This window comes from Notolepis coatsorum (assembly GCF_963971535.1).
Source record: "Notolepis coatsorum genome assembly, chromosome: 18".
Lineage (NCBI taxonomy): Eukaryota > Metazoa > Chordata > Actinopteri > Aulopiformes > Paralepididae > Notolepis > Notolepis coatsorum.
Window position 1 is genome coordinate 20,106,270 of NC_140182.1, and position 15,891 is coordinate 20,122,160.

General features: G+C 42.3%; 1 protein-coding gene across 1 annotated transcript in view; it reads left to right on the forward strand.

Annotated features, from left to right (window-relative positions):
- The window catches only part of sv2 (synaptic vesicle glycoprotein 2), a 38,974-nt gene that overhangs the window by 8,053 nt on the left and 15,030 nt on the right, over positions 1–15,891 (forward strand). Inside the window, exons 2-7 of the mRNA XM_084334357.1 lie at positions 3,799–3,897; positions 4,151–4,312; positions 7,560–7,722; positions 10,663–10,784; positions 11,338–11,501; positions 15,763–15,843. Coding sequence (XP_084190483.1) covers positions 3,799–3,897; positions 4,151–4,312; positions 7,560–7,722; positions 10,663–10,784; positions 11,338–11,501; positions 15,763–15,843 — 791 coding nt within the window. The remainder of the gene's footprint in view (positions 1–3,798; positions 3,898–4,150; positions 4,313–7,559; positions 7,723–10,662; positions 10,785–11,337; positions 11,502–15,762; positions 15,844–15,891) is intronic.

Consider the following 15,891-nt stretch of genomic DNA (forward strand, 5'->3'; position numbering starts at 1 on the left):
CCTCAGCATCCGACCATACCCCTTTCAATTCGATATTTAATTTGCGTCTGACGACTATGGCTACCCCTCTAGTTCTCGTAGCAAAAGAAGAGTGACTAATATTATGGTATATGTTATCCGCTAACGTATTTATGTCTCCCTCTAAAATGTGCGTTTCGCTTAATAGAGCCACGTCCACATGTTCTTTTTTCATCAGTGTGAGCACGCTTTTGCGCTTGTGTTGTTTGTTTATCCCACCGGTGTTCCATACCATTATATTCAAACTAGCCATAGTCTATGCATGTTTTCGTGTAGTTTTTGGTAATGTTTCTGGAGTATGAAGCTACAATAGATGCACATCCAATTAATGAGGTCCCGTTGAGAGCTGAGCTTAAAAACATATATATATATACAAATAAAAATCCCCTATTTTCCCCTCACCCAGAAAGTCGAACATGCCTGTGTTCCAAGAACACATCCTCCGCGATTGACTTTCTCCCATGGTCCACCGGATTGCCCAAACTGAGCATTGTAATCCTAATTTTCCTATGCTAATTGCCATAGGATCTAACATTTCCATTCTATTGCAATAGAATGTCGCTTTTGGTCTTGCACCTTCCCTTACTGTAATGAAGTATTGTGATAAATAACATAAAAATTAAAATAAAAAATAAAATAAAAAAAGAGAATAAACCTTTATCGACATATTCCTTTTAACCCTCCACTAACGTGTGGGGAAAAAAAAGGAAAAGATTGTAGAGCAATATTGACACCTTAATGTGAAGAACATTGGAAAAGAATAATGTAAGTTAAAATATATTTAAAAAATATAGAGTAATATTGACACCTTAATGTGAAGAACATTGGAAAAGAACAATGTAAGTTAAAATATATTTAAAAAATATAGAGTAATGAGAAGAAAAAATTAAATTAAATAAAAATCAATGGAAAGATATAGATAAGGAATAAGAGATAAATAATTATCAACGTGGAGAAGCCACTAGAACCGATTTAACTGATTAGATAAGATAGAAAAGCAGCGCCTTTTAGCGCTTCAATGTGCCTTTAATGGAGTGATTACTTAAATTGTTAGAATAACCTTGCTGTGCTCATACGTTTATGTGTGGTTAATTTTTAAAGTATTATTAAGGACTGATTGCACTTCATTTAATATATTATCTGCTATGTGTATACACACCGAATGTTATTGTTAGAGTTGTATGCTTCGTTGTCATGGTGCCTTATATTCTAGAAGGTTGTAGAATATACTAGTGCCTAGACTATTTTACTTTCCAGAATGATCTAAGAGACCCAGGGCATTTGAGCGATAAACCCAGAATATTCCAGATAGATCTTTTTGCAATGATATTTATTTGTCCCCTCAGAGACCAGAGACTGAAATTATAATGTATTATGAATCGTATTATACACAGTACACTTTGTTATAGACGACTTGCATATCGTTTGCTACTTTGATGAACACAACAATGTCATTCCAACACTGGTGGAATGACCTCATTGATGAACACAATAAAGTCATTCCAACACTGGTATATATTGAGAGAGAGGCTTAACTGTTTCCGGCATTTTCGTCATGCTTTGGGTTATTTGCTACATTTTGATTCAGGAAATCCTCAGCTTCAAAAGGTGTATATGGACCTGACCTGCGGCCGTTATTGCCCAAGAATGATAACAGCGCCGGATATGCTAGCCTTGGCTTGTAGCCGGCTTTGTACAGCTTTTGCATCACATCTTTGTATGGTAGACGTCGGATGATGGCCTCTTTGCTCAAATCTTCGTAGATAAATATTGGTTTATCACCATACTTCAGCTTCCCACGTTGGTTGCGAGCATATTTGATGATGTCATCCCTTGTTGTAGTTTTCCGCAGAGTGACAATGATGACTCTCGGCCCGTTGATACTTTGCCCCTGGGAACCGATTCTGTAAACTTGTTCCACTTCTGGCACTTTGTTTGGATCGGTGTTATCCAAAATCGTTGATAACTCTTTTGGAAAGTTGGTGTCTTCGCAGTTCACTGCTTCGTCAAGCCCCACAATGCGGATGTTATTCCGCCTGTGGTAACGTTGGGTTTCTAGTTGCCTCTCCATCGCTTCGTTTTTAAGCCCTTGTATTTCCCTCCGATATTCCTCTTTCACTCTTTCCATCTCTTCTCCCATCTCTGTCATGCCACCTGCGTTCGCCTTGACTGCTTTTGTGTTTTCTGTCACCGAAATCTCCACTGTCGTGATTCGCTTTGACTGTGCATCGATCGCTTTCTTGACTTCTTCTAATTTCTCATCGATGCGATCGAATTTAGCCTCGATGCGATCGAATTTAGCATCGACGTTTGCCTCGAGCGCCTTGATGTGTGTAATCTGCAGGTTAGACTGTTCTACCATCTGTTCTTTCATCAGGTTAGACTGTTCTACCATCAGGTTAGTCAGTGTGTTGAAATCGGGTGGATTTCTGCTTTCTTCAGTTGGCGGCATATGGTAGATAGATGCAGTGACGTTGGAATCCATAAATCTGGCTGCTCTCGCTTTCACGGAGCTTGATTCTGTACCTTCTGTTATGTTGGTCTCTATTAACTCTCTTTCGGGGACCGTAATCGATGATCCCGGTAAATTGTCCTCTTCTCCTCGGAGCTTGTCGCCGTCGGCTCAGAACCAGCGACGGTTAGGACGTGTCTTCCTCGTTTTGTTACGTCCTGCGCCGTTGAAGTTGCCGTAGTTATTTTCTCTGCCGCCTTTCTACCTTTAACCATTTTGTCTTTTGATATGGTTAGTAGAGGGTCTTAACAATACATACGATGTGGTCTATTCTCTTTCTTTACTGTCCAAATAATGTTTTTAAACGAAATTAGCGTTGGTGGGAGCGGAGCAATTGCAAAATGCGTGCACTACATGTTGTGCTAAAACCGGAAGTCAAATACGTGGAATTCTGTAAGCATAATACAAGTCATATCACCCACACGATATGCTCTGTGTCCAGAGCATGTATGCTTTTCATTCATTTAAGACACATTATTGCAAGGGTTTTGTAATACACATACACCCTGGTGTCATTGCAATGCGTTTTTTATTCTTTCTTATACAGTAAAAAGGGGGAAGAACACTATATCGTGGGTGTTCATATGACTTGTATTCTGCTTACAGCTTCGAAATTCCACTTGTTTCGTTTAACGTAAAGCCTTTTAAAATATAATCAAAAAGTTCCCGTGTTTCTGCGGTCTGTGCGAAAAATAATAACGAGTTGAGCTACGCGGAGCGCAGTCAGTCAGTACACCCCGTATATTCCGATAACGCTATATAAACCATGCTGCATTCATTCTGAGATCTATTATTCCAAATGCTATTTATAGGGTTTTGACCATAATTACACTACTGTTGCTATTTTACAATGAACTATAATGAATTACGGTTCATACAGAACATGCCAGTGTTGAAACTAATGCACAGAAGCTCATTTCCTTGTTGTAATAATATATTCTACCACTGGGCGTCAGCTAAGTGTGCTCCGAGCTGTGCGTACACATAAGCACGGAGTCAAGTTCAAGTTGAAATTGATGAATCCCACTCTTTGCTTAGAAATGGTCGTAAGACACGTTGATGAATGAGGGCCCTGGTCGTTGCAATAGCAACTCCACTGGTCTCTCAGGGTGCCTGTTCAGGAGGGTGGGGATTTGAGGGAGATGGCGTGCCGTGAACCATCACCAAACCGTTCAATGTGTCAACTTCCCTTTTCTGATCAACCAACTAACTGATTTTGTGTGTGTGTGTGTGTGTGTGTGTGTACTGTACACATGACAACTGTGCAGGTGAAGTCATCTTTGATAGGAGCACAGCACACCCCACCCACGCTGACGAGGCGAGTGCACTACGAAGATTGACATTCGAGGAAGCAGTGGAAGAATCAGGTAGCTTTGAGTGAATTAGTTCGTCTACTTTCACCTGCTGTCATGACTGTGTTTCCCCTCGTTTCCCCTCCATGTCATTCGCAGGGTTTGTCTTCATCAGAGTCAAAACCAGAGTCAGGTCTTGACTAGAGCCATATGAAATCCGTTTTATTTTTTTCCAAATTCCATTTAATTTTTTAATAAAGCATAAAATGCCACAAAAAAAATATTGTGGAAAAAAATGAATGTGTGCAAAACTGTTTGTCTCCCCCAGGTTTTGGGGTTTTTCATTGGCTCCTGCTGGTGGCATGTGGGTGGGCCAACGCCAGCGATGCCGTGGAGATCCTGTGTGTGTCCTTCCTGCTGCCGACGGCACGCTGCGACCTCGCGCTCAGCTCCTCTGACATGGGACTGCTGACTGCCAGCATCTTTCTGGGTGAATATATGACAACAGACTACTAGAGGTTGGGTGAAAATCACTATTCTACCTTTCGTGGTTCTGCATTGATGATGCACAAAACTGAGCCATACATCAGACCGGCAATACGTCCCCCACCACACTGTTGATTTTGATGGTCGTGCCTCTTTTTTCGGGGGGAAAACGACTCAAAGAATAAACGGGGGAAATAAAATGTTTAGGACAAAACACAGGGATATAAATCACGACAAAGACTATCAAGGACCAGAAATAGTCATCATTACCTCTTTAGTTTGAGGTCACTTGGAGATTCATAAGCGTAATATTAAATGTCCAGGTAGGGAAAAAAGAGGAAATATCCTGCAGCTGAATGGGGAAATACCATAGGGAAGGTTGAATGCAATGTTTCAAACAATGCAAGCGTTCGGCTGACAATTATTATCCAGGTCAAGGGGAACGGTGTCTGTGTTTCCCCCCAAAAGTAGGCGTGGCCATGAAAAAAGGAAAAGTACCTGGATGTGCCGGTCTGATGTATTGTTTTTTTGCTGGCATGTGGTGCAGCTGGTTAGATGGTGGGGTGGTAGCAGATGGTGGGGTGGTAGTAGATGGTGGGGTGGTAGTAGATGGTGGGGTGTTAGTAGATGGTGGGGTGGTAGTAGATGGTGGGGTGGTAGTAGATGGTGGGGTGGTAGTAGATGGTGGGGTGGTAGTAGATGGTGGGGTGGTAGTAGATGGTGGGGTGGTAGTAGATGGTGGGGTGGCAGTAGATGGTGGGGTGGCAGTAGATGGTGGGGTGGTAGTAGATGGTGGGGTGGTAGTAGATGGTGGGGTGGTAGTAGATGGTGGGGTGGCAGTAGATGGTGGGGTGGCAGTAGATGGTGGGGTGGTAGTAGATGGTGGGGTGGCAGTAGATGGTGGGGTGGCAGTAGATGGTGGGGTGGTAGTAGATGGTGGGTTGGTAGTAGATGGTGGGGTGGCAGTAGATGGTGGAGTGGTAGTAGATGGTGGGGTGGTAGTAGATGGTGGGGTGGTAGTAGATGGTGGGGTGGGAGGCATGAAACAGTGTTCGAGGGGAGCTCCAGTAGCTCACCACGTACCGCGAGTGCTATTTCAGCGCCGTGGACAACCGTGCTCGTCACGGATCTGGGGCTGAGCGCGTTCGAATCCCGGACGGCAGCCGTGCCTTTCCCAGAGTGTCTTCCCCCCCATCTGAACCCTTTCAGCCTGCTTCTGTCGGTCGAACTTGACCAAGTATGAATGCGATGAAAAAGCGATAAACGCTAAAAAGAACCAGCTGACTGGTCAAAGTTTTAAAAAAAGAAACAGTGTTCGAGATAGGGGAGGGTTGAATTGGACGATTCAAAATTGGGATGGGAGAAAAATAGAAAAAATGGGAGAAAAAGTGGATTTATTATTATTATTATTATTATTTTTTTTTTTAATCTTTTTTTTAGGGGTCGCGACCCCCACTTTGGGAACCACTGGTCTAACCTAGTTAGCTAGTTAGTCACTTAGGCCCTACTGCGTAAGAAAGGTAGACTATTTGATAGATTTGGTAGTTTATAGCAAAACATTTTAGTATAGAAAAGCTAATGCTAACTGTTTCATGTATGTGAATGGAAAATGCAAAAAGAAATGTGCATCATATTCCGGGAGGTCTAGTTAAATAAAAATACAGATTTGGGTTGTCTAACCTAGTTGGCTAGTTAGTCGCCTAGTTAGTCTACCTTTCTAACCAAGTAGGGTCTATTTAATAGAATTGGTAGTTTATAGCAAAACGTGATTGAAAGGAAAAAATACATACTGGTGAAAGGGAGCTGTCAATCAAGCGTGATCTGAGACCAATCCAGAGAAATGGTCTACGAAGCCAGATGAGCCGTTTTTCATCTGGGTTTTTATAATGGTTATTACATTTTTTTTAAACATTCAAATTTGTCTAACTGGTTAATGACACGTTTTTCTGTTGTGTGACAAACTCGGAACACATATTTATTATTGCTTTAATTATTATTCCTGGACTTAAATCCCTTGAACTGGTGATTTGCATTGCGTGGTCCCTCGTGCTGCATTCCCTATTCACAATATAAATGCGAGGAATGATGGAGGGACTTAATGGGCTTAATAATGTGCAGGAAATATTGCCAGATAGAAAATCCACTACTAACTCCACAATTTTCTGGGCAAAAGACGAGCTGTAAAAAGTAGAGCAGTTATCAGTGCAATCTACAAGAGGAAGTTGACAACAACACATTCATTATGACAACAGTTAAATGTGACAGATCTTCTTTTGCATGGATGGGGATTTACCTGTTTATTTAAAAGCCATGTATAGAATATGAAACGGAGAACCACCATAATCATACAGCTGGGGTCTACATTACTTTTAGCATAGAAATTGGCAGACCTACAGGAGTCCTTGGCAGGTGATCCAGAAGTGGTAATTACAGACTTTGGTTGAAGTGAACACAGCATTGGGGGGGGGGGGGGGGGGGGGGGGGTAGTAATCACAAGTTGAGAATGATTCACAATTATGCACCAAGTTCATGTCGACCATTTTAAAGAGGAAGTAAACAACCAGAATAACTGGACCCACAAACCTTTCACTACCAAATGGTTAACCCTTTCACTGCGACAATACAGAAGATTAACCCTTTAACTAGGGCTGACCTTCGAAGCTTTTTTTGGCCGTTGAAGCGTTGGGGCCGAGATTAGATTTTATTTCGAAGCTTTGAGATAAAAAATAATAATAATAATAAAAACGGCATTGCTTGTTGTAATTAACAAAGAGAGACAGAGTTAATGAGGCGTATGACGTTCGTTGCATTGGAGGCGCAATATTTTGCAGGTGGGAGGTTTCTGTAGAGGTTTTTCTCTATACAATCCATTTAGTTCTTAACCCTTTCACTACCACACTACAGAAGGTTAACCCTTTCACTGCCACACTACCACAGTACCACGGTTAACCGTTTGTAGTGTGGTAGTGAAAGGGTTAACCTTCTGTAGTGTGGTAGTGAAAAGGTTAACCTTCTGTAGTGTGGTTGTGAAATGGTTAACCCTTTGTTGTGTGGCAGTGAAAGGGTTAACCTTCTGTATTGTCGCAGTGAAAGGGTTAACCATTTGGCAGTGTGGTAGTGAAAGGGTTAATACTGGATAACCGCAGCTCCTGCTAGTTAGCCACAAAACAAATGCATTGACTTTGTATTCGTTTAAAAAATATATATATATATATTAAAATCACCTTTCTTTTGCCACGGGGTCCTGATAGGAATGATGGTGGGTGGCTACGTCTGGGGTTACCTGGCTGACCAGAGGGGCCGGCGGAAGGTCCTGGTTGTGTCCCTGACCGTTAATGGGGTGTTTGGAGGACTGGCTGGCCTGGCTCCATGGTTCTGGTCCTTCCTGCTTCTGCGCTTCATCAGTGGTGTGGGGTGAGCTCTTCATGAAGCTGTCTGAAGCAGCGCGCTAGTAGGGCTGGGTGATATGGCCAGAAGTATCATAACTCATAATGATGTCACAGTGCTATTTTATTCAAAATGCTAAATCTCGTTCAATACATCAATTGGCAACATTTATCTGTTCATATTGTACATTGTCCCTTTACAAATAAAGTAATAAATCCATGACAGATGATTAATAAAAGACTGATAAATATCTATACATTTAAACATTTTATTTAAATAAATGTATCCAGTTAGCAAGGATATTTCCACCTTCAGGGACAAATTGCATCGGAAATAATTTGGGTTAAAACTAGTTTAAATGCAGGGAAATGGCCACTATCTATGTCAGTTTATGTGGGGAGTATTTTACAAAGCAGAATCATGAGGTTAGCCAGATATCTTCGAAAAAGATATATTATAACAATATCTTGGATGTTTTGGCCGACTGTGACTATTTTCTTCTTGATCATAGGAATCAAGGTAAATATTGGACTCAGTCTTACAAGTTGAATGTGTTCTAAACACTAGAAAATAGATTTTCTGGCCTGTAGATTCAGTGTAAAACAAGGTTGTTTGAGACTTCAGTGTTAACGATGGTGCCTGTGTAAAAGTCCCGCCCACTTAGGAGACAAGAACTGTTCCACCTTCATCCTGTTGGCGCTGCTTTTAATGCGTTATCGTCCCTCACTAGAGCATATTTGACATGCCTTTAATAATAATAATAAACTTTATTTGTTTAGCACTTTTCATACAGAAATTGCAGTTCAAAGTGCTTCACAGCAGTAAAAAATACAGGCATAAGCGAGCATAAAAAAGATGGAGAGGTAGCAAGGTAAGGCAAATCACAGTTTTTCACATTAGGATCTAACATCCCAATAGGCTTCTCTGTTTACAGTTTCATTCAGTAATGCAAATAATAAAATAGAATAGACGAGAGTAAAAAAGTGTGATAAAATAGTTCAATCAAAATATACAATAACATTTTCAACAGAGCAGTGCATTGCTCATAACACTTAGAACAACAGAGCAGTGCATCGCTCTTAACACTGAGTTTCTTTACAAAGTTCAGTTCTGAAATACAACAGAGCAGCAGTGCATCGCTCTTAACACTTTGCGTTTCTTTACAAAGTTCAGTTCTAAATGACCTTATAGAACAACAGAGCAGTTTAGATATCGCTCTAATGTTTCCCACTGGTCATTGTTGAGGAAACTACTCTACAACAAATTCATAACAAAAGAAGTACAATTTCATCTTCCCTATACATTTTAAGAATTTGGGACACATTTCAGTCCATCCAAAAAGCACGTAAAACACCAGTGTCTTGGCGCTATTGGACATTTGCAGACAAAATCCCACAACTTATTACTTCATTAATATTTTCTATAGTCTAAGAGACACAACGTTTTACAGTAGATATTACTTAAACCCAGAAGAAGACGATGTGAGTGGGACTAATGGTACTTTAAGGGCTGCTCGCCATCTCTCATGGTTGTGTCTAGATCCCATAGCCAGGAAGGACCTAAAATTTTTATGTAGCAGGAATGGTTAACACATTCCCCGCCAACAACGAGTATACTCGTTATTGGGAGCCAATGCTTGAACGCCAACAACGAGTATACTCGTTATTTGATCGTTTTTCCTTTTTTTCAATATTTTTCGAGATCGCCAAAGTGCAATACCGGCCGCATCCAGCTAGACGGCGGTATCAAGCACCCTTTGAAACCTTGTATCTTGGCCTGTGTAACGGCCTAATGTCTCCGGGGGCACTTTTCTTTGTCGGGCGAATGGAGCGGTTATAACGATCGGATTGAGAAGCGTCAAATGCTCCCGATGCATGATGTGTGGTGGATTATGTTGGCGACACGATCGACACCAATACTGGGACTCGCGATCAGATAATTGGAATATTCTTTTTGGGGTACATCCTAGTGAAGGTAAGGGCTATATGATATCAATCCTGCGTTGATCCAACCATGTCTTCACCTCGATCGCAACGTGTGTGTGTGTGTAACGTTACTCCACAACGTATGCCGTTGGTGACGATCAAAGCATCAAAAAACGTCAAAAAAAATGATGAAACATAATACTTATGATATAGATTTGGTTTGGGAATAGTAGCGTGTACAGGCAAGAAATGGCAACATTTATAGTAGAATTGACGTATGAGGCTTTGTGTCCACCGGGGACGTTTTTTTTCAAGACGGACCGCTTTGAAAAGCAAAAAAAAAAAAGCTCAGAGCGTTTTCCTGAGTCTCGCGGCTCCGCCACTTCCTTGATGTTGATTGGTCGGTCGAAAAAAGTTACCTTGATGAGCGCGCTCCTCTCCAAAAGTTGAACTAGTTTCAACTTTATGCGCTGGGAGCGCTCCGCCCAAAAACGCTGCCACCGAGAGCGCTAAAACGTGAGGCGCGGCGCTGGGAAAAGGAGCGCGCCTGTCGCGTCTGTAGCATAGAAATTAATGACAGAAAGGAGCTGACAACTCATAAAACGTCCCCGGTGGACACGGGCCCTAAGGCTATTACTCAGCCTTTCGGGAATTACCCCAAACCACGCTATAACTATACTTATATTCACCACGGTATAACACGGGAACGTATGGATGGAAAATTTATTCTTTTTCACATATTGAACGATAGATAGTTGATGCCAAATGTGCCATAGTATTGTATCCATAGCTATAATGTAGAATATAGTTATAGCTCTACAAACAAGATGACGCACTCCTATCTTTTAAAGCGTGGCAGTGCTACAGGGCCCGTCTAATGGCTGGTGAGGGATGGGTTTAAAAACAACCTTTTTAGGTGAAAATTATGACTAGGTTACGGCTTGACAGCTAAGTGATGATTCCCTTTAATATGGCCTTCTGGGCTATGTGATCTAGACACTACCAAGTCTTATCCCCAACCTCTTTTGTTTGTCCCCTGTAGAGTGGGCGGTTCCATCCCTGTCATATTCTCCTACTTCTCTGAGTTCTTGCCCCGCCTGAGGAGAGGAGCGATGATCAGTGCCTTGGCTACGTTCTGGATGGCAGGGAACATACTGGCTGCAGGTTGGTTGGTCCTCACAGCCATTATAACTAGTGTGGGCTAAATATTGTTCCTAACCCTACTTCTTGGTTGAACAACTAACGTGATAAACTAATAATATTATTTGCATTTTAAAATTACAACGTCAATCTGTCGTTACAACAACAGTTTCCATTGTATTTAGAAATACAGTCTCGACAGAGAAGCCAATGTTAGCTAACAAGCGAGCGTCGGCCATCTTGGCTAGCAAGCCATGTGCAATGTAACGCCTCAGTCATGTCAAGCTGCCAAACTGAAACGATATGCAGTGTAAATGTTTGTCATGAAGTGTTTGTACATATGACAACAGATTGTCAATACTGTGTTGAAATATGAACTTTATATAATTAGTTGATTGCATTAGTTTCAAGGGTTGGGGACCGATTTTACCCCCGGAACGAGACTGACACCACACTAAGTGCACATATCATCATAAAACGTAAATACTTTTAATACCTTATGTCACTATTGTTTTGCAGTGACACTTCCAATCAAAAGCCATATTATCTGCTCTGAGTGTGTGTGGTTTGTGTCCAGGCCTGGCATGGCTGGTGATTCCCTTGACCTGGGCCCACAGCCCACTGGGAGGACTTGACTTCCAGAGCTGGAGACTGTTTGTGGTACTGTGCTCCGTTCCCAGCCTCACCTCAGCACTCGTCTTCAGATTTCTCCTGCCAGAGAGCCCCAAGTTCCTCATGGAGGTATTCAACGACCACATGGCACCACCTTCCTTTCAGCATTTCTTAGCAACACTAGTGCAAGTCGATGAAGAACGGAAACCGTTTCCCCTCAACATTCCATGCAAGCCATTCCATATAAGCTGTATTAATAGTGAGAATAAGTCATACAATTGTATGTAATTTTGAGATACAAATTTTAAATGTTTTTAACTTGTGGCAGCGTTGCTAAGGAAAAGTGAAAAGTGTTTGAATCGCCTAAGAGGGGGCTTGAATTTATAGGATACTGGTGTCTGAGTGTATATTCCACCGCAAGCCAGCAACAAGGTTGCGCTCTCCAGACTCCACGACGAGGTAAATAGAATCCAAGTGGCGAATGTTAACGCCGCCATTTTAGTGCTGGGAGATTTCAATAGCGCCAATCTGAGAAAGGTATTGCCTGACTTCTATCAGCATGTGACTTGCAACACCAGAGGCGGTAACATCCTAGATCACTGTTACACGCAATTTAAAGGTGGCTACAAGGCTCATTCTGATAGTGGCTTTGGTAAGTCAGATCACGCGTCCATCTTTCTTTCACCAAAGTACAAACAGAGAATTAAAAGTACTCCCGTAGTCTCGCGAGAGGTGCAGAAATGGGATTTGACGTCAGAGGAGACGATCCGGTCAGTGTTTCACTACACAGACTGGAATGTGTTCCGCGACACAGATAACATTAATGTCTACACGGAGACAGTGCTGGACTATGTTTGTACTCGGGTGAAAGAAACAATCCCCACTACCAAAATGAAAGTTTACCCAAATCAAAAACCCTGGGTAGACAAATCCGTCCGTGAAGCTCTGAGAGAGCGCACCAAAGCATACAACGACGGCCTAGTGGCAGGCAACATGAATGACCACAAGGTGGCGCGATACAACGTAAGGAGGACAGTGTCAGAGGCCAAACGACGCTACAGGGATAAAATTGAACTCCAGTTTGAACAAGCTGACTCTAGAGCTATGTGGCAGGGGCTCAAAACGATGACAGACTACAAAGGCGCCTCCCTCAAACTGAACAGTGACATCTCCTTAGCAAATGACCTCAATACCTTCTATGCGAGGTTTGATGCTGGTAATAACAACACCAGCTCACAAGCCTCGGCAATGGGGGGGGGGGGGGTCGGCTGCTGATGGAGGCGCAGTGTTCAGGGTAACAGAGCATGAGGTGAGGCGGACCTTTAAAAAAGTGAATATCAGGAAGGCAGCAGGTCCGGACGGCATCCCCGGCCGCGTCCTAAAAGTCTGTGCCGACCAACTGGCCCCAGTATTCACTGACATATTTAACCTGTCCTTAGAACAGGCTGTCATCCCCACCTGCCTGAAGAAGTCCACTATTATCCCTGTACCCAAAAAATCCAAGCCTGCTTGCCTCAACGACTACCGCCCTGTAGCTCTCACCTCCATAGCCATGAAGTGCTTTGAGAAGCTAGTAAAGGGCTACATCTGCTCCTCCCTCTCCATCAACATGGACCCCCTGCAATTTGCATACCGCCCCAACAGGTCCACGGAGGACGCCATATCCCATGTGCTGCACACAGCAGCATCACACCTGGACAAGAGGCAGGGGAACTATGTGAGAATGCTATTCATCGACTACAGCTCGGCATTCAATACCATAGTCCCCTCCATACTCATAGCCAAGCTCAGGGACCTGGGCTTGGGCTATGACCTCTGCCAGTGGGTCTTGGACTTCCTGACTGGCAGACCCCAGGTGGTGAGAGCAGGCAACTGCACCTCCTCATCCATCACCCTCAACATAGGGGCCCCCCAGGGCTGTGTTCTGAGTCCCCTCCTCTACTCCCTGTACACACACGACTGTGTGGCTCAGCGGAGTAGCAATACAATCATCAAATTTGCTGACGACACAGTGGTGGTGGGCCTGATCTCTGCCAACGACGAGAGGGCCTACCTGGAAGAGGTCAAGGTCCTGGCGGGATGGTGCCAGGAAAACAGCCTCTCCCTGAACGTCAGCAAAACAAAGGAGATGATTGTGGACTTCAGGAGGTCGGGGGTCAAGGACTACAGCCCCCTCAGCATCGACGGGGCACCGGTTGAGAGAGTCAACAGCTTTAAGTACCTCGGAGCCTACATATCAGAGGACTTGACATGGACCACACACATTGACAGTGTTGTGAAGAAGGCACGACAACGCCTCTACTTCCTCAGGCGCCTAAGGAAGTTCCAAGTCAGCCAGAAGATCCTTAAGAACTTCTACTCATGTACAATAGAGAGCATCTTGACCGGCAACATCACCTCCTGGTTTGGGAATAGCACTGCACAAGACCGAAGCAGACTACAAAGAGTGACACGTTCAGCCGAACGCACAATTGGAGGGGGGCTCCCCACCCTCCAGAACATTTACTACAAGCGTTGCAAGGGCAAGGCTAAGAGAATCATTAAAGACTCCAGTCACCCGAACAACTGCCTCTTTGAACTGCTGCGGTCAGGCAAGCGATACCGGAGTCTCAAGGCGAGCACAGAAAGACTCAGAAGAAGCTTCTATCCCCAGGCCATCAGGCTGCTAAACGAACAATGAATGAACACTACACAACAACAACCACCAAACGCACATAGCACACACATCCACACGCACACACTCACTTTAAACAAACACACTGTAGCACCCACTCCACACACTTTATAGCACACACCCACTTTAAACAAACACACTGTAGCACCCACTCCCCACACTTTATATTTATGGATGAAGGATTGCACTACAACTCGTACACCTTACTGTAAATTGTACCTAAAATTGTACCTCATCCCATTTCTGCTTTGCACTAGATAGTACTGTACATTAGTACACTGCATAGTATTGTGTATTGTATATTATATGGTAACTCAGAACATTGTACATATGTCTATACCGAACACTGTGACCTCATTTTTCTTCTTCTAAATTCATGCTATATTATGTTATTATGTTATTGATACTATCTTGTCTAGCACAGTCTCTGGAGCGTAACAGAAAGAAGCATTTTGTATGAAAGTATTCTGTACTTCTGTATGACAACTATTAAAGAACTTGAACTTGAACTTGAACTTGAAATCTTGAACCTTCCCTTTAAAGCTCCACTCAGCTGTTTCGGAAATACCGAACAGCTTTTTTATTTCTGCGCCACTGGAAAATTACTTTGCACCTCTCCATTTTATCAAATGTATCCGATGTTTACCCAATGTCTTGATTTGTCATGTTTCTCTGTTCTCCTGTCTGTTCATTTGTCATGTTGCTTCTCTGTTCTCCTGTCTGTTGATTTGTCATGTTGCATCTCTGTTATCCTGTCTGTTGATTTGTCATGTTTCTCTGTTCTCCTGTCTGTTGATTTGTCATGTTTCTCTGTTCTCCTGTCTGTTGATTTGTCATGTTGCATCTCTGTTATCCTGTCTGTTGATTTGTCATGTTTCTCTGTTCTCCTGTCTGTTGATTTGTCATGTTGCATCTCTGTTATCCTGTCTGTTGATTTGTCATAATAATAATAATAATAATAATAATAATAATAATAATAATAATAATAATAATAATAATAATAATAATAATAATAATAATAACTTTATTTGTATAGCACTTTTCATACAGAGGTTGCAGTTCAAAGTGCTTCACAACAGTAAAAAATACAGGCATGAGCGAGCATAGCAAGGCATGGTAAATCACAGTGTTTCACATTAGGATCTAGCATCCTAATATGCTCTCTATTTACAGTTTCATTCAGTAATACAAGTAATAAAATAGTTTAAAATGATTACGTTTAAAAATAGTCAAAAAATTATAAAATAGAACGGACATACAACAACAGTAAAAAATACAGGCATAAGCGAGCATAAAAATAAAACATTTAAATACAAAGAGATAGAGAGGTAGCAAGGTTAGGCAAATCACAGTTCTTCAGCAATACAAATAATAAAATAGAATAGATTAGATAGAGTAAAAAAGTGCAGTTTGATTCAGTTTAAAATAGGCTAAAAATAATAAGATAGAACGGACAGTAAAAAGTGTGATAAGATTGTTCAATAAAGAAAAATATATAACAACAGAGCAGTGTATCGCTCTTAGTACTTTGAGTTTCCATCGCTCTTAACATAATATAATAATATCATGTTGCTTCTCTGTTCTCCGTTGTTTTCACTCTGGATGAGCTGCTGTGTTTTTGATTCTCATCATTGAAAACAAACCCTCTGCGGTGATTGTTGCTTTGAATTTTGAATTCTATTTGCAATATGATAATGTTTTCTCTCTCTTCGTTAGGCTGGGCGAGAGAAAGAGGCGCTCTGTGTGTTCCGGATGATGTTTGAAGTCAACCACTGGGGCAGGAAGAAGACCCTTCCAGTATGAATGAGTGTAACAATGCACACATTTTCTTTTAGGAAAGCACGG